The 25,587-nt window shown below is 41.6% G+C and overlaps 1 protein-coding gene and 1 pseudogene across 4 annotated transcripts in view; one reads left to right on the top strand and one right to left on the bottom strand.

Annotated features, from left to right (window-relative positions):
• Positions 1–25,587, bottom strand: part of KIAA0319L (KIAA0319 like) — a 100,495-nt gene that overhangs the window by 72,285 nt on the left and 2,623 nt on the right. For 2 of the 4 annotated variants that reach the window (XM_069586272.1, XM_069586270.1), the window contains exons 2-3: positions 24,683–24,849; positions 16,113–16,236 (exon numbers count right to left, since the gene is read on the bottom strand). Coding sequence is in view for 2 of the 4 variants with exons in the window: in XM_069586262.1 (XP_069442363.1) it covers positions 24,683–24,821 (139 nt within the window). In the remaining 2 variants the exon portion in view is untranslated. The remainder of the gene's footprint in view (positions 1–16,112; positions 16,237–24,682; positions 24,850–25,587) is intronic. The other 2 variants (XM_069586262.1, XM_069586256.1) reach the window with 1 other exon arrangement.
• On the top strand, positions 20,828–21,402 carry LOC138428419 (thioredoxin, mitochondrial pseudogene; annotated as a pseudogene).

Consider the following 25,587-nt stretch of genomic DNA (forward strand, 5'->3'; position numbering starts at 1 on the left):
TGAAATAATGAACAAATAAATGAACTGTCAAGTGGCCAGGTTAAGAAACCAAGTAATCAGGTACTGAGAGGGTCATACTGAAGACATCCAGGCTGATGGCAAGACTCTGAAAAAAGATGAGGCCCATACACCGCAATAAATGAAAGCGGGTGAATGACAGGTGGTACAGATGAGTAATGATTAGGGGTAAGAAGTGTTATAAATCTCAAAGAGAAGAAGTTTTTACACGGAAGTGGAGGAGTAATGTTTAAGAAGTGACAGTGAGGAGTCAGCTCCACCTCCAAACTCAGAGGTACATGGGATATGGGAGAGTAAGCAACCCCTGCCTGCAGGGTAGAGGGAGAAATATGTATTTCTCCAAGAGAAAGCCAGATCTCAGAACATCCTCTCTATCCGATATCCTGACTAACAAGCTAGAGTATAGACAGGGTTTGGTAACTCAATGGTTTCTTGTCACAGTTAAAAAGTTAGGAAGGGAGGGGTGGTTAAGTGCCAGTGAGTTGAAAAGCATGAATTTATGTGGAAATATCAAGTCAGATTCACACAAATCATAACTGTTAAGGCACTTCATAGTGAGAAAAAAAGAAGATGGAAAAATACGATAAGAAACTGATGATGATGATAGGACGGCTGCCTTTCCATCCTTAGGATAAAACAGTGCAAGCTTGGAGGCAAGTAACAGAGGGCATCTTACCAATGGAAGGTAGGGGAGACAGAAACGCATTGAGACTCCAGGTCCAAGAGCATTTACGGAGGCTACAAGGTCGAAGAGAAGGTAGCAAAAACTCTAATTCCCTGGTTGTCACTCGTAGCTCTGGTTTAACTGAGATCTTAAAAGAGGAGGAGATAAAAGCAGGAGGTAAGGGGGATACAAAACTGGTTTGTCCTACGAAGGCCTTCTTTTGCTTCCATGGGTTCCCAAACAATGTCACATAAGCTATATAATGCTATCTGGTAGAATAAAAGTGAAATGTTTCATAATCCAAACACTCCCCCTGCTTTGTGAGGTGACCGGAAGCCTCAGTTAGAGATCTCATCCACTACCCTGGGCTAGAGAGGACATGTCCAATGAGGGAAGCGCAGCCTGGTGCAGGATCGTAGAGGATGTTCCAGACTCTCCCTACTTCACTTAAACCCCTTGATTTCTGTAATCTTAAAAAGTATTACTAAAACTTAGTAATGGGTAGTAAGGTCTCTGATTCTTGTGAGTCTTATCTGACAAACTGATCCCCTGTATTAACTCAAAGGAATAGAACCTGGGAGAGACCAGATGGTCAGAAGCACTTACATCTTCAATGGTGACCAGGAAGAACTGCAGACAGGTGAGGTCTGGGGGAAGTGAGCTGGCTGCAGTGTTGCTAAAACAATTAATCCCAATAGCTCCCAGAAAGAAGAGGAGGTACTCTGATCTGTTAGTTCATATGTTCACTTAGTGGGAATTTGAGGGTCTTTTTTTTTATTAAATGTTATTCAACCTCGATCTATTATGGGCTCAGTAACAACATGAAGGACAGAGAATAATTTCTTTTTCACTCATTCAGTGGATCGTAATTCTTCCTCTTAGATGGTTAAAAGATGGTTAATCATCTTACACGGTTAAAAGGCAAGGGTTCTAGTTTCAGCTCTAGATTCATCATTTATGAATTTTCATTAACCTCTGAAATGAAACTTAACCTCTCCGAGATTTCATTTTCACTGTTTTCATTATTGTTACTCTTGAGATAAAGGATTCATCAGGGGAGGAAGCAGGGAAGCACTGGTAGTGTCAATATTGGATTCTACAAGCAACGTGGATAAAAGGTAAGATGAAAATAAGCTCCAATTTTAGATCAGTTCCTCTCCTGCCCACGCCGCCATAGCCTGGCTCTGCTCCCAGGGCCTAAACAAAAGTAATATTAAATCCTTACGGAAAAGGGCTTACAGTTGGTAGAACCTTAGACTGAAAACCCTTTGGGAAAGTCTAGAACTCACTGTTGGCAGGAGTACATAGAAAGCCTACCCAAGGTGAAAACAGAGCCATCACTTTATTCTTTCTAAGGTTATGACAAAGTAGAAGACTGCAGAGCTCTCATGTGAATTACCCGGAGGGTCCCCGAAAGAGGCGGCTCTGGAACTAACAATGCTTATTTAACATTACCACCTCTCAAAAGACAGAATTCTAATAAATCTGGCGGAAAATCTAGACCAGGTTTCATAACTCCAAGCCAGCAGAGTAGAAAAGTCTACGGAATATAAGAATTATTGCCAGAAGGAAATTCATCAAATACTTCTAGAAAACTGTGAACAACTCTGGAAATATTTAGAGACAGTGCTGTTGCCTCTGGCATTCTTAAGTCCCAGGTACTGAGCTTGACTTCTCCAGCTAACAGGGAAACTGCTGGCTGGCAACCAAGAAGGGAAGTAGAGACAGAATACTGGTATCTCAGGAACCATACTGTTAAGGTCATTTGGAAGCTCATACTTTAACCAAATTCACGAAATAGTATCCCAACGGAAGGGCTGAGATGGTAGGGATGGGAGTAAAGAGAATGCCCCACTGGTTTTATTTGAGGAAAAAAAAAGAGCAGCTGATAAATTCTCCTGGGAACTAAGGGGGCTTCCTTTGTGGCTCAGCTGGTAAAGAATCCGCCTGCAATGCGGGAGACATGGGTTTGATTCTTGGGTTGGGAAGATCCTCTGGAGAAGGGAAAGGCTACCCACTCCAGTACTCTAGCCTGGAGAATTCCATGGACTATATAGTCGTCCAACGGGCTGCAAAAAGACAGAATTAAGGGGTGGGGGGGAATTAAGGGGGAATCAAGTTTCTGTGGAAAACTGTACATAATTAGCATATTTTATAGATAAAATTTGCACTTACTTTTAACATCCTTTGAGACTAAAATTCTTTTCTTGAAATCGCACAATTTTATAATATGGTCAAGAATCCATTCGATGCTTTCCTTTGATAAGTATACCTACAATGAACTATTACCGAGCAGCAAGGTAAAAGCTTTAAATCTGGGGCTTCAGGCAGTGACTGAGCTATGGCTTCACACCATCTGTCTTCCTGAAGCTATCACCAGAAGCAGTGGGTCTCAGCCAATATGGCTGCCATGTGAAAACGAGACAAGCAGGCATATTATCAATCCCCAAAACAACTCACAGGAACTGTTCAAAACAAACCACCGCAGGGGGCAGCCCCCACTTTCCTCTTGACTGCCAGCATGTCTGTCACCTGCGCACCCACTAATAAACAAACACAAAAATGGTTCAGTGTCACTCTGCACACCAGTTCTCTCCTGCGGGGGGTTAACTTATTCAGAAAGCACGGCAGAGGAGGTAACTGAATCCTTTGAAGGGCGCAATCAGGTATTGTGAAGTTTGGAAAAAGCCAGGGTAATAACCATTGCCCTCTCTCTTCCTTTTCAAAAGGGCCGATACTTTTTTCCTCGATTCATACCAGTTAGATTGAAAGGTAGCAGTAGCTTCACAAAGCAGTCCTTAGAAAAGAAAAATAATTACTATTCATTGCCTTTGCTGTGTGCCTAGCTCTGTTGAGAGCACAGTTTGTTAATGTCATGGTTTAGGTGATTTGCTGGAACTAAACTACTGCTAAAGAAGAATCAATAGGCTTTGTGTCTCTATTCTGACTCCTTTCCCTTAACTGGAACGTTTCCATTTTCCCCAAAGACCATTATAATCAAAAACAAACTCTCCGTGGAGTTAGCTACCCACCAGGTACCTTCCAGCCACTGTTCACATTAACTCTAGATAGTCTGCTAGAAGGAAAAACAAGCTTCCAAGGACTCAATTACAAAACCAGAGCCTTTCAGCACTTCCCTAGTTAAGAATACTTAGAAGAGTAAATTCTCTTTTATAAGGTTGTCAATAAAGAAGGCTCAAAGGTACCAGATTGTGGCAAACTGCTGAAGAGAAAAACAGTACCATAACATCTCCTTAGAAGAGGGAAAATTTACAGGCAAAAGAAGGGAGAAATGTTCTTTTAACCAGGCTAAAAGAATTATGAAAATCTGCCTCATTCAATCTTGGTTTAATAAAATACATCCAGTCTCCAAGGCGAGACTGAATGTTCACATAGAAACCTCAGAAAATTATGTTAAAAATTGTATGACCAGAAGAAAATCCTATTATCAAGATCAATACCCTCGTTCCATCTAACCCATATTCTTACCCCCACCCCACAATTCTTCTTAAGGTTTTGGTCTCTGAAATAAGACTGCTTGAGTTTTAATACCAAACCAGTCAACTTACTAGCTGTGTCAACTTGGGTCAAGTTTCCTGGTTTCATGTGTAAAAACAGAAATGGTAACACGGCTATAATACAGACATAAAAGCAGATAAGCTAAGCAAAATACTTAACACAATGCCTGGCATGTAATTAAAGCTCAGTAACGATCAGTTGCCACTACTTTTGTTGTTATTACACTTCATTTCAGCTCAGGCACCACTTCTTCCAGAAAGTCTTCCTAGAAATCTTCACCGAAGATTCCTCTCTTCTGCATAGCCTGCATATATTTCTACCATTGCATTTCTCTCACTGGATCATATTCGTTTGTCTGCCTCAACATTCTGCCCTCTTGAAGAGCTGGGATTTTCACCTTTACCTCTGCATTTCTTATCCAGTCTCTCAGTCATGCCTGACTCTGCGACCCCATGGACAGCAGCACACCAGGCTCCCCGTCCTTCACCACTTCCTGGAGTCCACTCGAACCCATGTCCATCGAGTCGGTGATGCCATCCCACCATCTCATCCTCGGTCGTCCCCGTCTCCTCCTGCCCTCAATCTCTTCTAGCATCAGGGTCTTCACCAATGAGTCGGCTCTTCCCATCAGGTGGCCAAAGTATTGGACCTTCCAATGAATATTCGGGGCTGATTTCCTTTAGGATTGACTGGTATGACCTCCTTGCAGTCCAAGGGACTCTCAAGAGACTTCCCCAGAACCACAGTTTAAAGGCATCCATTCTTTGGCACTCAGCCTTTTTTATTTTCCAGCTCTTACATTGTACACGACTACTGGGAAAACCATAGCTTTGACTATATGGACCTTTGGAGGCAAAGTAATGTCTGCTTTTTAATATGCTGTCTAGGTTTGTCGTAGCTTTTCTTCCAAGGAACAAGCGTCTTTTAATTTCATGGCTGCAGTCACTGTCCCTAGAGATTTTGGGGCCCAGGAACATAAAGTCTGTCACTGTTTCCATTGTTTCCCCATCTATTTGCCATGAAGTGATGGGACTGGATGCCATGATCTTAGTTTCTTGAATGTTGAGTCTTAAGCCAGCTTTTTCACTCTCCTCTTTCACCTTCATCTAGAGGCTCTTTAATTCCTCTTTGCTTTCTGCCATAAGGGTGATGTCATCTGCAAATCTGAAGTTATTGATATTCCTCCTCCAATCCTGATTCCAGCTTGTGCTTCATCCAGTCTGGCATTTCACGAGGTACCCTGCACTTAAGTTAAACAAGCAGGGTGACAATACACGTACTCCTTTCCCAATTTTGAACCAAGCTCTTGCTCCATGTCTGGTTCTATTGTTGCTTCTTGACCTGCATACAGGTTTCTCAGGAGGCCGGTAAGGTGGTCTGGTAATTCCCATCTCTTGAAGAATTTTCCAGTGTGTTGTGATCCACACAGTCAAAGACTTTACTGTAATCAATGAAGCAGAAGTAGATATTTCTCTGTAATTCTCTAGCTTTATCTATGATCCAAAGGATATTGGCATTTTGATCTCTGGTTATTCTGCCTTTTCTAAATCCAGCTTGTACATCTGGAAGCGCTCCATTCACATACTGTTGAAGCCTAGTTTGAAGGATTTTGAGCATTACTTTACTAGCGTGTGAGACGAGTGCAATTGTGCAGTAGTTTGAGCATTCTTTGGCATTGCCTTTCTTTGGGATTGCAATGAAAACTCACCTTTTCTAGTCCTGTGGCCAATGCTGAGTTTTTCAAATTTGCTGGCATGTTGAATGCAGCACTTTAACAGCATCTTTTAGGATTTGAAACAGCTCAGCTGGAATTCCATCACCTCCACTAGCTTGTTCGTGATGCTTCCTAAGGCCCACTTGACTTCATACTCCACCATGCCTGGCTCTAGGTGAGTGATCACACCATCATGGTTATCTGGGTCATTAATATCTTTTTTGTATAGTTCTGTGTATTCTTACCACCTTTTCTTAATGTCTTTGGCTTCTATTAGGTCCATACCGTTTCTGTCCTTTATTGTACCCATCTTTGCATAAAATGTTCCCTTTGTATCTCTAATTTTCTTGAAGAGATCTCTAGCCTTTCCCATTCTATTGTTTTCCTACATTTCTTTGTATTGTTCACTTAAAAAGGCTTTCTTATCTCTCCTTGCTATTCTCTGGAACTCTGCATTCAGATGCATGTATCTTTCCTTTTCTCCTTTGCCTTTAACTTCTTTTTTCTCAGCTATTTGTAAGGCCTACTCAGACAACCATTTTGCCTTTTTGCATTTCTTTTTCTTGGGGATGGTTTTGATCACCACCTCCTGTACAATGTTATAAACCTCTGTCCATAGTTCTTCAGGCATTCTATCAGATCTAATCCCTTGAATCTCTTTGACACTTCCACAGTATAATCATAAGGGATTTGATTTAGATCATACCTGAATGGCCTAGGGGTTTTCCCAACGTTCTTCAATTTAAGTCTGAATTTTGCAGTAAGGAGTTCATGATCTGAGCCACAGTCAGCTCCTGGTCTTGTTCTGCTGACTGTATAGAGCCTCTCCATCTTTGGTTACAAAGAATATAATCTGATTTCAGTACTGACCATCTGGTGATGTTCATGTACTGACCATCTGGTGATGTCCATGTGTAGAGTCTTCTCTTGTGTTGTTGGAAGAGGGTGTTTGCTATGACCAGCGTGTTCTCTTGCAGAACATTCTCTGTATTTGTAGCGCGTTCTCGGTATTTGTTGACAGAGCAAAATGCTTGGCACATAGTAGGCAAAGAATTATCTTTAAAGTTATTTAAATATTGGATAAACTTTTAAAATCATGTTATTTTCTTAACTAACAATATCTGTCAAAAGATGTCAGTTCTAATATGGAATTACTTACGTTTTAGTCAGATTCTTAATGTTATTTCATTTCCTTAGCTAAAAGAAGGGAGGGATAGGAGAGAAAACCAACGTTCTCAGTTCACTAAGAAATAAGAAAGAGCTTTTTGAATTAAATTGGGGAGAGCAATGAATGGCAGGTATGACGAGAGACGTGCAAAATGAAAAACTAAAGAAAAGCCAAATGGATTAAAAAAGAGATAATGGAATCTAACATAACCAGCTAGGAATACAGCCTTTCCTGCCTAAACAGTGAACTGAAAAATCTTTTCAAATCACAAAGCAATCTTTCCTCATGAAAGGACCAACCGATTTCCAGTTCCCTGAGTTATCTATTTCAGACCACTCCACTTCACTTAAAGGCAAGACAGGCTTTCACCATGGAACTTTCAGAACAAAGCATCGGTGGAGAATAGCTTCCCAGTTCAACTAGGCAAATAGTCATCCATCACCGATGACATTTAGATACACTCAATTTCCCTTCACCTGAGTAATGATGAAAAGAAAAAGAAAAGGACACATTTAAGTTCTGGTCACCTAGATGAATGGAAACCAGTCTACCATAATTCTATCACTTTTAGTTTCTACCTGATACTTTTTAATAAATCAAAGTTTGCATTAATTGGATAAGGTTGCTATAAAGTTTCAAAAGATGTATCTGTTAAGATTTAGTTGAAAGCCATTTTCACAACCAAGTCATAAGTGAGAGTAAGAATCGAAATCCTGGGATAGATGAAAATAGCTCTCCTACCATAAAGTCACCTGCTTAGAAAAGAGCCAGTCATCAGGAGCTTTATAATATTTAAAGGCAGATTGAAGGCAAATGATTAAACCATGTATTTAAGAAAAACTGTAACTGGGGGTTACACTGCTGCGTATCATACACTCAGAATCTCCTGCTTTGCTTTTTCTCCCACCACCTTATGACTAAAAGACTCTGGAGAATGCTGTCAGCAAGGAGAGCACGCCTCCAAGCCACAGCAGGAAGGAGCCCACATCTCTCTGTGTAACACTGTCTTCATACTCAAAAAGCACAGGTATCAAATGATAACAGACAAACTTCGGCCTGTGAATAAAAGTGGTCTTAAGAAGAAACACTTTTTTTTCCCAAAGAGAAAAGCTGCAGGATATGATGCCAAGAATCAAGCAATTCTCTATACAGCCCACTTGTAGATGTTATCGTTAAGAACCTGCAGCTGATTGCTGTCTCTGACTGCAGGGCTGATAAATTATTTGCATTCACAATCATACCAATCTTCTTTGGAAACCCACACAATGAACCCTGAATCAGAGCACTGTTCTGTTTCACGGGAAGGTTTTTTTTGATTTTGGTGGGTTTGGGATTTTTTTTTTTTTTTGCTTTTCTTTTCTTTTTTTTCCCTTTTTCTCTTTTTTTGCTGGCTGGTTTTGTTGTTTCTAAAGAGGTCATTTAGAGGGTTGCAGCAGAGATTTGTAAATTAAATAAAACAGCAGTAAGCGTGAGAAGAAATAAGGAAATAATATAGCAAACCATGAAGTGTTACTTCAGCAGATATGGCCAATAGAGGAAAATTTTATGTCAATTTATCTATTAAAAAAATCTCTCTTTTTGGAGTATTATGTAAGTCTCATAAAAAAAAAAAAACTGCAGTGGGCTGAAATGGGACATGTGAGGACTCAATACTACCAAGTTTCAGATTCTTAAATATCTCAAACCACTTTTTGCTTATAGCAAATAAAATGCAAAGCTACAGATGCTTTCTCATCGGTGTGTAAATGAAAGCAAAACTGTATGAGTAGTTAGTATTCTTAGAATTTTTAAGAGCCAGTTTATTTAAATTAAACCAAAGCTTATCTGTATCTGTACAGAAATAAAAATAATCTTCCTAGGGCTCTTATTCTCTAGACTTTACAGAGCTGTACATATTCTTCCCTTTACCCTTCCCTCTGCAACAGAGAAGTAAAAGAGCTCTGTAGGTTAAAAGCCACGTCAAATGAATCTAAGAGAAGGTCAAAGGGATTAGAATATCACTTCTCTCACCAGCCCGCTACAGAGCAGGGTTCAGCTCTTCCCTGCTCTGCTCTTTGTGCTCCCACAACACATCCTGGAATTTATCATGCTTTTTTATGTCTCTACATCCTCCTTTGCCTCCATAGTGTGAACACTCCAATGGCAGGGAAGTGGGTTTTATTTAGCCAGGGGACAGCGCTTGTTGACATGAATTATATGTATCTATAGTATATACTTACCATCTAGATATTATCATTAATTATTTGAATTAAGCATCCTAGAGAAGTATTAAAAATGCAGTAAGTGTATAACAATATATATAAAGCACCAGATATCACAAATATTAGAAAAGTATATTAGAACAGTGTAATCTAGTTAGAGTCATTAACATTATGTAGTACTGACATTCAGATATTGTTTGGTATTGTTTGGTTTTTATTTACTGCAGATGTGTGGCTCTCAATAACTTCATTTTTATGATACCTTCATACATACACACATAAATATATATATATATATATAAACGTGTGTGTGTGTGTGTGTGTGTGTGTATAGGTATTTTTCTCCTATACTTCCATTTTCAAGTTGATTGTAATTCTCACATTCAACAGACAGAAATAAACATTGGGGCAAAATGGTCAACATTCCTCCCTACCCAATTATCTAGTACAGACTCTATCTAGCCACAGAGAAACTAGCCTTTCCTTATGCTCATCTGTAAAATGGCAATATTTCTCTGTGGCTTCGAAGTGACACTAATTCTAGGCAGGGCAATTAAGATATCCAAATGCCCTTGGCCTCCTGCTCTCTCTCACATCCACACACTCCCCACAGACACACAGAAAGCCCTTGAAAACACACTGTGGAGGCCTTCACTCTTCTGCTCTTCCTCCCTGATGACAGAGGCAGCCATGCTGCCAAGGCAGCAACCCCCACGTGAAATATGAAGGAGTGGGGGCGAAACAGCTCAATCAGACAGCTTGGGGAAGGAAAGGAGGGTGTGCTTGTCAGCGAAACTCCCCATGAAAAGGCCAGAAGCCTTTTCCTTCTGCCATGACTACCCTGGGCAAATCAGCCTGCTCTGGGTCTACCTACCTGCGCTTAGAGACCAAGCCCGCCCTTTAACCTTTCACAGAAGAGGTCATAGGAAAACTCACCCTATTATCTGAAAAGTGCATCATGAGAAACGTCAGGGTGCAGCTTACGAGCATACTCTGGAGAGCACAGCTGAGAGCAATTCTGAAAACTGAGGAGGAAAGGAAGAGCCGGAAGCTTCTGTCAGGCTGGGGCAGGGTCTCCACAAGGGCAGAAAATCCCCCTCCGTCAGGTCCAGGGGTGGCTGGGGCCACGGGGGCCTCCAGTAAGTGGGGACTGGGCAAGGCGAACAAGGCCCTCACAGACAGAACTTCCTCTGCGATGTCCCTGAAACCACATCTGCAGGTTCACGATGGGGCTCACAGGTAGTAGTTATTTCTATCTGGAATAATAATTTCCTAAACTTTCTACATTAAGCATGCATGACTTTTATAATCAAAAAAGAAACAGGTAAAGAAATCAAACAGAAACCAAGCAGCTAGAGAGACTGATGAAGGGGAATGCACGGCTAGAAGAGCAGCTTGGCGGTGCTTCAGCACAGGGGGCTATTTTGCTTCAGGCCAAAAGCCAGACTGACCCAGCAGGATGCAACTTTCTGAAGTGGAACCTGGCTCTTTACCATCTCTCTACAAGGTTGCTTCATTTATTCTGATTAACACTCACTCATTCTACCAGGCCAACTTCCATAAGCTTCCAGCTGACTCAGGTTGCCCTCAGTTAAGGACAATAAGCACTGAATTGTATCAAAAAAAAAAAGAAGAAGAAACAGAGTTCTTTCTTAATAGGCAGAATGGCTGTCCCTTCAAAGTTTTAAGCCTAAATCTGAAATTAGAGTACAGAAGTAAAACCCAATCAGTATAAGCTCCTCATCTTCCAGGACTGGTAATTCCCCTTATTACGTAAAAGTGAGAGAATCCATAAGCATTTATTTTAAATTGCTGCTGGATCAGAATCAAAGTATAACGTTAAGCCAGTTGGAAGAAAGCAAGCATTCCTAAACTCCTGTCATTTGCCAGGAGAGTGTTAAAAAAGGAAATGGGATGAGCCACACAGGGCATCCATCTTTAGGGGCAGAGTCTGCAGCTGGTGGAGTTGGATAGGCCTTGGCTAGCATTCCTCTCTGCTTCTGTTTCTGCTAGAACAAGGCCTATTAATTCATCATTCAGGGACATTCATAATTCCTTATCATCCCTGGGTATTTTACAGTTTTCTTTTGTGATTGACCAGACAAGTTTAGGAATAAATAAGATGTGGTGTTTCCCTTGCACAGCGACTGTTCACCTGAAAGCCTAGTAACAAACCTGATGCAAAAAGGATTTTCAAGAGCTGACTGGTTGGGTATATCTAACACCCATGAAATCACCAGAAGACATACATATACTTCCAAATTGGAGCAAGGGCTGCAGCTGTCACACTTTTTCCTAATCTCCAGATAACTACCCTCACTGCTTATTCAGGGATGTGGGTTATTAATGGTGGAGAGAGTGGGCTGGGTTGAAAGGAAAGCTGGATATACTGTATTAATAGACAGGGGCTTCACCTACATAATTCTCAGCAGAAGGTTCCTCTACTAAGACCAGCCTGAGACATCACATTCTCTAGTCTCTTGGGATTCTGCAAGTAAAACTGGGTCTCTCTTGTCACTGAATTACCTTGAGACCCTAGGGAGACCTCAGCCTCTTTGAAGGAAACCTTGATAGCAGTAACATCACCCCTGTCGAAGAGAATTTCTTTTCCCTAGTAATCGCCAAGGAATCACTAGCCTGCAAACTCCAAGAGGGCAGAGACCATGTCTGCCTTCCTCACCAGTGCATTTCTCAGGTCTAGGATGGCAGGCACCCAATAAATACGTTTTGAAGGAAGGAACTAACTCTGCAAGCTACTTCTGACATAAAATCCAAAAATGCTATTAGAGTAGCCCCAGGCAAAACACTGCCCTGACTACAAGAACCAACCTGGCCTAGCACAAGAGTTTACCAAACATGGGCAGATCATCAGTGTTGGAGGAAGTGAACCAGGGCTGAGGACCAGCAGAGCAGAGCCCTCTTCCAGAGGAAAAGGATCCCTGACTGAAGGACCAAACAAGTAGCCAGTCTTGCTCCTTAGGGTTATGTTATAGGAAATACAAACAGAGTTCACCTGTCATGGGCTTCAGCCAACCTCAGACCTGAACGGAGGCCTACTTCTCCTGACGATGCAGAAAGGCCAGCTGCCTACAGTATACTTCACAAAATGTGGGGACTGATGTCCCACTAGAGGTTTAAGAAGCCAACAGAAACCTCAAATCCACCGCCTACTGGGTCATCTCGGGATGAGACAAGAATCCAACTAGTCAGGGTTTATTATGTCATAATGACTACTGCTAACATTTGCTAAATTGTTATTTATGTACCAGGGAGAAAGCTAAGCACTTTGCACGAACATTTCAGTTAATCTTCTTAACCGTATCAGAGGTACTGTCATTCTTGTTTTGTAGATGAAGAACCTGATGAAAGGTGAGTTTCAGTAATACCACCCAGTATATAAGAGAAGCAGGACTCAGATTCAGGCTTGTCTGACTCCCAAGTCCATGCTCCAGGGTCTTGACCACTCTGCCTCCTGATTCTTACTCAGCGGATGAACTAGGTAGGTGGTCAAGACCAATTCTTACAACTTCTCTCTAAAACATATCCAGCACTATCTGGAATCAAAAGTGGCTAAAAGATCTCAACAACATGGGCTGACTTTTCTCAAGGCAGTTCCTGGATGGAGGATGAGAAAGAAAGTTCAAAGGGCAGGCCCTCAAACCAAGAGCTGTGCATTTTAACCCAAACCCTTCACTACTGTCAGCTACAGCTGGCACTTGCCAAGAGCATGTGCCAGAGGCTGAACAGCGGCATTTGCCATCTGCCTCTGTGGAGAAGGAGTCCTGTTGCTGCTGCAGCTGCTGACTTCCAGCAACCCCTGAGAGGAATTCAGGGTGGAGAGGGAAGCTCTCTGCAGGGAAACTGGGGGAACAGGTCTTTAGATAATTAGATATTTTCAGGAACTGATTTATGATCCCAATCCTTCCATCTCTTCATATCTAGAAAAGCACCCTTCATGGTGACATAAGCTCCTCCTGACCAGCGGAAAGCCTTTTGTAAAGTTAACTGCATGATTGCATTGAACTCCCCCTTCACCAAAATCTTATATATTATTGATTCTCCCCTCAATGCCTCTTTGGAGCAATCTCTCAGACCTATCTGACGTGCTGCCTTCCAGGCGGCAGTCTTCATTTTGCCCCAAATAAAACAACTCACAATTCTCACATGCATCTTTTTTAGTCAACACTACTCACCGAAGTATAGATGTCCAAAGAGTAACCACACACACAGTCTTGATCACGTTCCTGCTCATTCCACACAGTGCTTTGAACTGCAAGCTGTTCCAATTAGTAAGACTTTTACACAACCTCCAAAATAAGCCAAAAGACCATATTTTGGTCCTGTATTTGTTATTCTGTTTTTATAAATTCCTCCACTATTTTATTATTTCCTCCCTGAGGAATTTCTAGGCGAGTCAATTTAAAACAGTTTTTAAATTGAAGTGGATTTACTGCCTAATTATACCACTTTCTTAACCCTCTTTGTCATACAAGTTAGGAAGTAAGTTTGTGTCTGCACAAAGCACAAATAGAACCCACCAGGTTTACAGTTTTCCGAGTGAGAGAGAAGGACTTAGGATGATTATCTTTTGTTCACCTGCAACTATCACAGCATTGTTAACTGGCTATACCCCAATACAAAATAAAAGGTTAAAAAGACAAAAAAGATGATTATCTTTTACTGGGGAGTACTTAAGCAAGAGACAATTACTTCATTTCATGGGGAAAGAGGCTAACTTAAGATATTTCTGACTGGTCTTAGCTCAATTAAATTGTGATGTAAAAAGATGCCACAGCCTTGTTCAATGCTAGCTGAATTTTAGAATCAAAGAGCTTGTATGGTTTATGTTAACAGCCAGAAAACCCTACCTTCCCCCAGCTACTGTGTACTCAAGTCATTATCACAATCTGAGGAGACAGATTTAGGATTAATAATTTACTATCTTCCTGTACTGCAATGTAGTTAAGAATATAGGACAGTTTGGCAGGAAAAAGTTGCTGCTGAAGGCTCATTGCTATGAGGTATATAGTCCATTAGTCATTCACCTTAAATTAGGTGCCCAGTAGATACAAGAAGAGCAGCAATATAGTGCCACCTAAAAAGTCTCCTGAAAATGCTTTTCTCTAATATAAAAAAGAGAAATATATTATTCTCTTAAAGGAAAAAAACACCACTTGGTCTGACTGGCGCACCAGGAGCTACAGCTCTCAAAGCACAGCACAACGAACACGTGGGGGCAGAGGAGGAAGTGAGCTCGGGCGCCTTCTGTCTGCCGAGGGCAAATGCAAGCAGGTATGAGAGCAAAATGGGGACGGCAACCGGTGGGGGAAGGCCTCTCGCTAAGCCAGAAGCTGCCTGAGTCCCATCTGCAGCCTCTGTGGGGGTTGAGGGTCATAATTAATCTCTCCCACCCAGAGTTTAGGACTAACTGAAAAAATAAAACATGGCGGTTACAGGTACATGGAGAACAAAATATCTTTATAAGGGATAAGGTGCCTGGAGAACATAGCTTAGATATACAATCACAAACGCGTTTCCTAATACTTTCCTACACTGAATTAAAACTTATCAACTGGACAAATACAGGCTGCCCTGCGATGGGCAGACCAGTTAGAGCATGGCAGGGAGAGAACACATGAAAATTCTGAAGATTAGCCATTCCCTACAACAGAATTCTTTTCCAGTATCACTAATCAGAAAAATCACTTTTCCATTCCTGGAGAGAATCAGAAAAGGTCGGGGGAAAAGAACAAAAATAATCTTCCTGGGAAGTGTAGTGTCCACTTAATGGACCAAGACTGAAAAAACAGCATAGGAAAGATTGATTCTCCTTAACATATATATTCCAAAGTGGTCCTATCTCAAACATTATCTTTAGGCTAACCCAACAAACCTTTATTGCTACCTACTACATGTTATTTATCAAGTAAGTAATTATAAGTAAGACAGCTTCATGAAGTAGACACATAAGTACGTGTAGTAGACTTCTGCTCCCGGCTATGATGGAGCATGCTGGTACAAGACTCATCATCTATATAAATAACTATAAAACTGGACAGAGTACTTAAGACAATTGCTTTCCATCAGGAGATAAGAGTGTAAGGTTGCAATCCCTGGGAGAAGGGAAACTTCAAGTGAGCCCCAACGTTGCCCAGTTCTCTTTTAAGGAATAGTTTCTCAACCACAGCACAGAAAACTGGGACCCAAACCGTACAGAGTATCATCAAGGCCCAGCGGCCGAGCTCTGAGTGTGGCCGGGATCTGAGTGGCGGGACACTGGACAGGGAGCTGCAAAAACAGGGAAATCCCAAAGGCTGAGGGCTGGGACACAAAGGCCCACAAAGGCCTGCATATAGCAGGTGCTGTGGCGATGAGGAGCAGACAGAAACACTAGCGGTCACGCAGTGCTGGGGTAGGAATGAGGAGCGCTGTAGAACTCCGGCTCTGCCAAAGCAAAGAAATCACACTAGCAACACATACCAGTCGGCACTAGAAAGGTCTTTAGGAGGAAGGACCACATTCAAGGGCAAGACCTACTCTGAACGTCTCCTCTCAAAGCCTAAAACCACACAGTGCAATATGGCATAAAAACAGAGCAATGTATAGAGAACAGGAGAACACTAAAGAGAAAGCTCAAATCAAAGGCCTCAGGGAAAGCACCAGAGAGGAGTTTATGTTTACCTGAATCAGAACGCATCAGACAGAATGGGAACGGCACAGGCAGAGGAACAGAGCACTCTACGTGGAAACGCGAGATGGCACTCTGCAAACAGCGAGTTGAAAGTGGAGGAGAAAAGGGAGCACAGAATGACTCAGGGACGCATATACCTCGGAGAACGAGCTGAGGTGGTCTTTGCACTGGGGGCTTCCCTGGTGGCTCAGTGGTAAAGAACCCACCTGCAAGGCAGGAGATGCAGGAGACACGGATTGATCCCTGGGCGAGGAAGACACCCTGCAGGAGGAAACGGCAATCAACTCCAGGGTTCTTGCCAGGAAAATCTCACGGAGGAGCTTCATGGCATACACGGTCTTTGTACTGCTACAGGGAATAAAGGAGGAAGAGGGGTGAAAGATGAGGAGCTCAGTCTTGATACATTAAGTTGGAGATATGTGACATACAGGTGGCTACATGGTCTGCGGTCCAGCAGAGAAGTGAATGAACACATATAGATTTGGGAGCAGTGAGCAAAGAGGTTACAACTAAGGGAAAAAATGAGATTGTCCAGGGTGGGCACACAAGAAAGAGCAGAAACAGAACCCTGAAGAACAAAACATTTAAGGGACAAGCTGAGAAGAGACTGAGGGAAGAATAATTAGAAAGAGCGATCCATCGGCTAAAAGGAGAACAAAGAAAGGCATGGTTGCAACTTAGGGCAACTGAGGAGAGGGCATCAAGAAAACAGCCAAAGGTGCCAAATGCAGCAGGGGTGTTAAGTAAAAAGTAAAGGTGTCAAGCTAGGGAGGTCATGGTTACCTCGGTAAAAGCCAGGCTTTAGGCAGAAGCCAGACCTCACTGGTTCAGAAGAGGACAGAGGTGGGAAAACAGAGACAACAAATGCGGTGTGCTTGTTCAGAAAGCTTCCCTGGCTGGGAAAGACGAAGCCAGGAACCTGGCCAGAGATCCCTCACGAAGAACAATGCTCGGCTCAATAAACATTTGCGCAATGAATAAGCAATCGTTAAAAAAATAAAACAAATAAATGATCTGCACCCATCTGGTTGTTTGACTAGCCCTTGTTTGTTACTGTGTCGGTTTGTCTGTTGGCAAACTGGATACGTGTTAGGCCCAAGCCAAGTTCCATTTCCTCCACAAAGCCTTCCCTGATTTTTCTCACCTTCAACAACCTCCACTACAACAAACAAAAAAACAGAGAATAACAAGCGTTGGTGAGGACATGGAGAAACATTTTGGAATCCTCACATACTGCTGGTGGAAATGTAAAACGATGCAGCTGCCATAGTAAACAAAAAAAGTTAAACAGTTAGCATATGATTCAGCAACTCTACTATATAAAACAAAATCTATACCTGAAATATTATTCAGCTGTGAAAAGGAAAGTGGTACCGACACAGGTTACAACATGAATCTTGAAAACATGGCCCTAAGTGAAAGAAGCTAGACATAAAAGGCCATTTACTGTATGAATCCAATTAATTAAATGTCCAGAAAAGGCAAACTCCTAGAGTCGGAGAGTAGGTTAGAGGAGGGGAAATAGGGAATGGCTGCTAATAGGTGTGAGGTTTCTTTTAGGAGGTAAAAGGTTCTGGAATTAAATAATGGTATTATACCTCAATTAAAAAGTACCTCTAATCTCTCACTACAGAACTCCTAAATTTTACCTATCTATTTAGCCCAATATCTACTGATTTGTACTGAGTAAAACTGCTCTTTCCAGTGAGAGCGAGGTTCCTTGAAGACAGACAGTTTTCTTCTGGACTATTCTATTAGCTTCCTAACAGATATCCTTACCTCTAGCCCTCATCTTCCTCCCCTTGCCATCTTTCTCCCATCTGCATCATTACCATTCTTCTATATTTTAGCAAAAATGTTCCAGGAATGTACCAGTATTACTCTTCTGTTCAAAGTTTTAATAGCTCCCAATTTTCTAAGGCAATGTTCTCCAAACTAGAGTTTTGGCTTACCAGAGGTACACAAGACAAATTATGGAATTATGAAAAGAAAATATTAAAACTATTAATATTTGTTTTTAGTTGATCTTATTAAGGTTTTGCTTTTGGAATCTCTTATAAACATAAGACTTTAGCACAATGGTGCTTGTTTACAATGTATAAACAAAAATTGGAGCACATCCTCAACTTTTTTATGGATATGAGTGCATAATCAAGAAAATTTGTAGACCACCTGCCTTAAACAATTAAAGTCAAAGCCGCTTTCTATGGTATATAAGATCCTTCATCACCTGGCCACCATCTACCTCTTCAGAGGTCACCATTCCAGCTTTGCTCTTTTTATTTCAGCAACACTAATCTGCGCAGAGTCTCCTTTGTTTACTAAGCTGTTTCACACTTTTGTGCTTTTGCTCTTTCGATCCCATTGCCTGGGAATCGCCTTCAAATTCAACCTTCAACATTCTATCAGGCATCAGCTTCCCTGCAGAGAAGGCTTCAGTTCTGCCGCCCCTCTCCAAGCTGAACGCGTCTCTGCTTGCAGCAAGCACTCTGGGCCCTGCACCCCTCCATCGTTTCACTTGCCACATCATAGCATTTATACATCTATCCCCCTCGTTAAACGAGCCGTTCTTCCAGGGCAGGAACTGCACCATACTCATCTTTATTGACCTCGTGCTTCGTCCAGGACCATAATCCTACTAAGTTCTAAAAAACTGGTTCTGAATTGAATCTTTTTTGTCTGTACTCTAAATACTTACTAACTCTGTAGTCCATTTCCCAGATGCAAGGGAACAACAGTAAACATTTTCACAACCAACTGTTAGCTTCAGGTGTATATTAGCCTCAATGACTCATCTTGGTTTAGCTTTCCAAGGCTGGTTCTGGCCCTTTAAATGTTAACCTATTTTTGAATTGTTATTATATATGTTAAAAGGTTAACACGTTTGTGAGTTGAAATGCCAACCATTAGGTATGCTTGGAAAGAACTTAAAGAGCAACTGGGTGAGGATATTGATTTCAAAGTGAAGGGGACGGTCTTTCTCAAAGGAAAGTAGGGTGTTTGCTTTCATGCGCCTACTGCACCGGCAACAGAGGCAGAGGAGGAGTGGCAAGATTCATGCCCCTGGCAGTTTTCGGAGGCCACGGAGCAACCAGAGCTAGAAGCACCACTAGGGAAGGAGACTGCAACTTCCGAGGACAATGAGAAGGCAATAGAGGCTTCAGGGAACAGCTCGAGGGCAGCCGAGGTGTCAGGGGATGACGGGAAAGTAGAAGCTTCAGAGGACAGCAATCGGGAGGTGGCAACAAAAGTAACAGATTCCAAAACAAAGCCCAGAAGCGGAGTTTTAATAAAGCATTCGGGCAGTAATGTGAAGTAGAGGATTTCTTTGGCAAAAACAGCAACATGAAACTGAACATTATTTTTCACACAAAGTTAAAAGCACATTGTATTTCCATTCTGACCACTGGGCCAGTTCCCATCTCTTTGAGAGAGATAAGCTTCAGTTAAATTATTTCATCTGATTGATGACTGTCATTTATAACTGTACCGCTGCTTCTGTCTCAGGTATTCCTTTGGAAAAGGTGTATGGATTCATTACATACTCTAATGTATTGTCTACAGATTATAAGATAAAGTCAAGTATGCATCTGCTGATACTTTTTAAGTTGACCCATCTTTATATTTAGAAATGTCTCTTAATAGTAGGCTTAGCTCAGATGGTAAAGAATGGTGGCTCAGATGGTTAAGAATCTGCCTGCAATGCAGGAGACCCATGTTCGATCCCTGGGTGGGAAAGATCCCCTGGAGAAGGAAATGGCAACCAACTCCAGTATTCTTGCTTGGACAATTTCACACAAAAGCGCCTGGCAGGCCATAGTCCATGGGGTCGCAAAGAGTCAGACACAACTAAGCAACTATCACTCACTCACACTATTTGTCAATATCTTAATCAGATCATGATGTTCTCAAAGGCATTATGTCTCCTTAAAGTGCCTTCACATATCTCTGCTCTGATTGTATTCATTCTAAGCTTTCACTCTCCAATGATAGACTTTGATTTTAATGTTTAATGATTTTATGTTTAATGTTTAATGATTTTAATGTTTAATTTTCAAGGGACAATTCCCTTATTGCTAATTTATTATTCAGTCAACAAATATTCTTATGGTGCATGTACGATACGCCAAGCCCTTCATACTTGCTAGCAATAGCTGGCATAAGCAACACAGGCAAAATCTCAGCTCTCAAGAAGCTGACAAACTATCGCAGGACTTTGCAAATTCTTGGGGTCACTTCACATTTGTCTCCAGATATTGATAATCCCTGCGTCCAAAATGCTATTTTAAGCCATTTAACAGTAACATTAGAAAAATAGTGACTCAATGGCTCATGAGGAAAACACAGAGCATCTTTTATCAAACTGTTATCACTGCTTCCTAGCAGTGGGTTCCGGCACTGAACCCAAAACGGAAACAAAAAAGAAGCCCATTATACGTAAGTCAATGCACACCCGAGGTTCTCCCAGAGACGAAGGAACTGCTAAGTGATAAACAGGAACGGGGATGAGTAACTGCAGAGCTGCTTTCTTTTGGTTAGTTTTTCAAAAATAATTTCTATAATCCATGAACTAAAGACAACAACAAACCATCAGGAATGTATTTTATCAGAGAAAACTTAATAGCTCAGGTAAAAACCAAACAAATTCTTAAGTAGATAAATACTGATTCAGGCTACCAACAACAGGACTTTGCTACTATTGTTTCATTGTTGTATTTTCAAATAGGGTCTACCCCCACCTTGTAAGAAGAGTTAACATGTACCCTGGAAAACACAGAAAAGAATCAATATAAAGAGTAATAACCAGTGGCGAGGGCTATGCTGTGCATCCCTTCACTCTCACTGCAGGGAGATGGCTCAGCAGCTTCTCCTACGGAGGTTCCTGACCTGTCATCTCCGGGAAGCCCTCTGAGGGTGGGTGGGCAGCCCTCACCTCCAGGGCACTGTAAACCCCAACAGCACAGTCCCAGTAACCTGACAGTAACACCCAGCTATGCCTGGTCGACAAGACACCACCAGTGTCTATACAAACTCTAACATCCAGGATGGACCTGACCTTCAAGACCAAGTTGTCAACACAGAGACACCACTGGTTGTGGACTGCCATGTACCGTGGTGTGGTCCCTGTAAGATCCAGGGGCCAAGGTTAGAGAAAGTGGTGACCCAGCAGCAGAGGAAGGAGGGGATGGCCTAGGTGGATACTGATGACCACACAGACCTCGCTGTAGGGTAGGCTAACACGATGGGCAGTGTCAGCTGTGCCCACCGTCCTGGCCAGGAAGAATGGGGATGTGGTGGACAAGTTCGTGGACATCAAATGATGAGAACGAGCTGGAGACCCTCCTGAAGAAGCTGACCAGCGGACAAGAGGGAAGCATCCTGACTGCCCCTGCCCACCTGGGCCTCATGGTCCCAAGGGAACCCTGATAAAACTCACAGCCTTTCTTTGCTGGCCCTTCTGCCTCCTCCCTCTGTCTGGTCCCAAGCTTTGGAGACCAAGTCTCCAAACACAGAGGCCAGGGTGGCCACCTGAGGGACAGGGCTGCTGCCCAGCTGAGAGAGTCGTGTCCCCCCTGCCCCCCAACCCTGGCTCTGTCTGCTCCCTCCAGGGCTTTTGGCCCTGCGCTAAGGATGCTGGGACAGAGCCCTGGGGCCAGCCTGCAATAACGGTTTAGTCCTGTCTCCCTCTTCCCTTCTGATTCGAATACTGGTGCCTGGCTCATTTGCCTCCTGCATTTCCTTTCCTGCTGCTGTTTTGTGAAAAGACAAAGAAGGAAAAAGAAACCCAAACAAGTGAGAATAAAATATATAATTCTCTCATTTTTCATAGGTCTGTAATAAAGAACTTTATGTGATCCTTCTATCGCCCACTGTGAAGAACAGACCCTGGGCCCTGTACTACATGACCCTGTATCCACACCCCCACCTCTCCTGCAGAGAGCCACCTCCCTCTTTTCTCCCAGGTGCCAGGGCAGCAAACATGTGTTGGGCTGAGGGTATCCTGCAAACCCTGACTCTGCAAGGCTCAAGATACTACTCTCCCTCACCATTAGCTGGCCCTTTGGTTCTGAGGCTTCACTGTGAAAAACTGGACCGATAAAGCTAGGGTTTACACTGTCAAAAAAAAAAAAGAGAGAGAGAGAGATAATAATTCCACTACTCAAATATACATATATATATATATATCATTTCAGACTTTCTGTTATACAAAAATATTTTTCTTTTCACAAAACTGACAGCAATTTTGAACATGAATATGCAATTGTGTATCATGTTTTTTCATGCTTAACATCGGGAACATTTTCCATGTACTCATTCTTTTAAAATGTGAATTTTTAAGTGAGATAATATTTCACCATGTGGACAGGCCATAATTTCACCAAACTCCCATTGTGGGGCAGGTAGCAGTAATGTTTTCCAACACAGAATAAATGAGTATGGATGGATGCTCTCATTCACAACCATCTAAATATGTTCTTGAGGTAAATTCCTAAAAGGGGAATTACTAAGTCAAAGAACATGAACTTTTTAAGGATCCTGATTTATGCCAAAAAGTTCTCTATTCAAAAGCACAACAGGAGAGCAACCACATCACCCCTTGGCAGCACCAGATATTTCTACTTTGATCTTCATCAATACGATAGGTTAAAAAGGATTTCTCATTTTACTTTCCAGCTCTTTGGTCAGTAATGAGAATGAACATTTTTTAATGTTATAAAATCATTTTAATTCCTTATTTGTGATACTCTTATTTATGTCTATTATTCACTTTCACTATTAGGACATTGTGCTTTTTAAAAAAATTGATCTAAAAGAGCTCTGATAAATTAAAACACACAACAAACCTGTCTGTCAGGTACTGCCTGCACGTTCATTCAGTTTGAACACACATGGGTCTTGGTTCCTCCATGGTAAGAGCTCCAAACTTTTCTAAAATGGAACTGGTACAATCTAATTCCCATCAGAGCCACTCCTACCAAGTACCACCTCTTTAGCTTTATACTCAATGTGTCCCTTAGGGTGCTGTTTTTAAGCACCAGACTCACCAGGGATACTAAAGACTAGCCTAATGAACCCACAGCACTCTGTTTAACTAACTAGCTTGGAAAATACAAAAAACACTCAGAAAAGCTTCTTCCACCCCTATACTCAGAATCCCTCAAATAACAAGCTGTTCATTCTGGTTCAGGGCAAAAAAAGCTGCCTTTGGTCCTCTAAAAGATCACCTCTAAAAGGTAGGAAGGCAGCAAAGCAGAAGAAAAAGAGTATAAGCTCTAGAGCGGAAAAGCCTGCATTTAGATTCCTGGCTCTGCTGTGCTCTTGCCGTGTGACCTTAGTCAAGTCATTTTGCTTCCCTGGGCCTCAATTTCCTAATTTCAAAAATAAATCTGTTTTAGGGTTACTGTAAAGATTAAATTAAATACATAATGTCTATAACCTGGGGTCTGGTATACAGTAGGTGCACTTCAAAAAATGTGATTTTCCTACTCTGATGATGGTAAATCAGTTACTTATTTAATTCAAATAATCTTACATAAAATGTTGACCTGAAATAGCTAGCTGTCCCAGCAAAGCATCATCTGGGTAAAAAATATTTAGGTCAGCTTTCTGTCAAATGCAATTTCCACTGCTATAATTATGCAATCATCAACCATCATTGCAAGACAACAAAAACCCCGAAGTTGATGTCACTGAAATTGCTAAATACAGTAATTATTTGAGTCTCAAGATCATGGCCACCAACTCCTTTTGGAAAGCAATAGAAATCTTGGTAATTATAGGATCAAAAGACTGATTAGTTGCCCCAGACAGTGGTTTCTACAACAGAAGTCTTTTGGTCATTGCCCAGAACAGCAGCATGCGCAGAAGTCATTCTCACTTCCATACTCTAAAAGGAACAATGTCAACAAAGAACCAAAGGAAAGAAGACAGGAAAAAAAGGGCTACTTTTTGAAATTTAGCCTTTTTGGCACTTTTTCCTGGCAAGAGGTATAAGACTGGTGAAATAATCTCTAGAAGGAAACCATACTTTAAAAATCTATCAGTGTAACCCCTTTCTATGGAAAAAGGTACATTCTCCTTCTAAGTATAGAGGGTAGATTCTGTCAGAAAAGGAAAGAAAGCAAAGTATCACTTATGTTCATAGCACTGTACTACACGCTTTAATTACTTTATCTTTTAAATCAAGTTGTGAGGTAGGTCTTATCCTTCCTTATAGACAATAGGTAACTTGCTCAAGGTTTTGTAGTTATTAAGTGGAAAGAAACATCCAGCTCTCAGACCCAGGTCTAACTTTGAAACCTTTATCTTTTCATTACATCTTCATGAAATCTCAAAATGACCATGCCGATCCTCTTTTATGAGAAAGAACCCAGGGACTTCCCTGGCGGTACAGTGGTTAAGACTCTGCGCTTCCATTGCAGGTTCCATCTTCAGTCGGGGAACTAAGAATCCTGAATGCCACGTGGCAACAAGACAAAAAAAAAAAATTTTTTTCCAAAAAATAAAAAAAGAGAAAGAATCCAATTTAAATTTTGGTCTAAAACAAAACAGACAAACAAATAAACCCAACAAACTAAGTGTTCACCAAAAGGGTGACCATTTCTATCAATTAGCTCTTCTGGCTCTTACTAGTCTTTAAAATGAACTGACAGACTCACACAAAGTACCCTTTTAAAAAAATCTTAAATATTAAAGAAAATGGTACCTGTTGACAACCACAGGGCACTGAAGCAGAAGCAAATATAAAGCAGGCACAAGCTTTTCAACTGCTTCACAAACGTCTGCCAACAAAATCTTGATAAAATCCAAGAAGTACGGCTTGGCTTGATTCCCAGCTTCTCCATGGCCTTCCAGACAGGCAGAACCAGTCCACTAGAAAGACAGAAAAAGAAGAAATTATATGCCAAGTAATTAATAATTGATTCCTCGAAATGCAGAGTGCTAGACAGTGTGACAGATTAGGGAGAAGAGAAATCTCAGGGTTGTCTTTCACTGTTCATACCTGTCTATAAACCTCAAACCTGAGCTCTGACATAGCCTGTAATTATCAGGATAGAAACACAGCAAGGGATATGAAATGAATCCACTGTAAAGCTGCAACACTTTATATTCCATTATTTTCTAATCTGACAGTTAATCCTCTATGTGGAAGAGTGGAAAGTGCGCCCGACTGAAAAAAAAGATCTGAGTTTCAGTTCTAGCTCTGCTAACAGCTTTGTGACTTCATCCAAATACTGTTTTCTTATCTGTGAAGAGGAGAGTTCGGCGCATCACAGGTGAACTGATCCGGAGGTTTTTCTAGCTATGTGTTTAGAAAGCTTCCGTGTGACTGTCATTAGCTAAGGCGTGCATTCTCCACTTTGCTATTGTCCCCAGCACTCTTATCTTTAAAATCTATCCAGTTTACGCTTTGATGTCACCTCCAGGATCCGCAGAATCATTAGCAATTCCTGACTTAAATTCATATATCCACTCAACAAGTATTTACACAACCCCTATTTTGTACTAGACATCCAGAATCTACGGGTTGAATGACAGGTCCCTTTCAGAAGAAAAAAAAAAAAGACTTTCCATCAGTTTCTTCTTACACAACTTTCCTATATTGTATCA

This window comes from Ovis canadensis, chromosome 1 (assembly GCF_042477335.2).
Source record: "Ovis canadensis isolate MfBH-ARS-UI-01 breed Bighorn chromosome 1, ARS-UI_OviCan_v2, whole genome shotgun sequence".
Taxonomy (NCBI): Eukaryota; Metazoa; Chordata; class Mammalia; order Artiodactyla; family Bovidae; genus Ovis; species Ovis canadensis.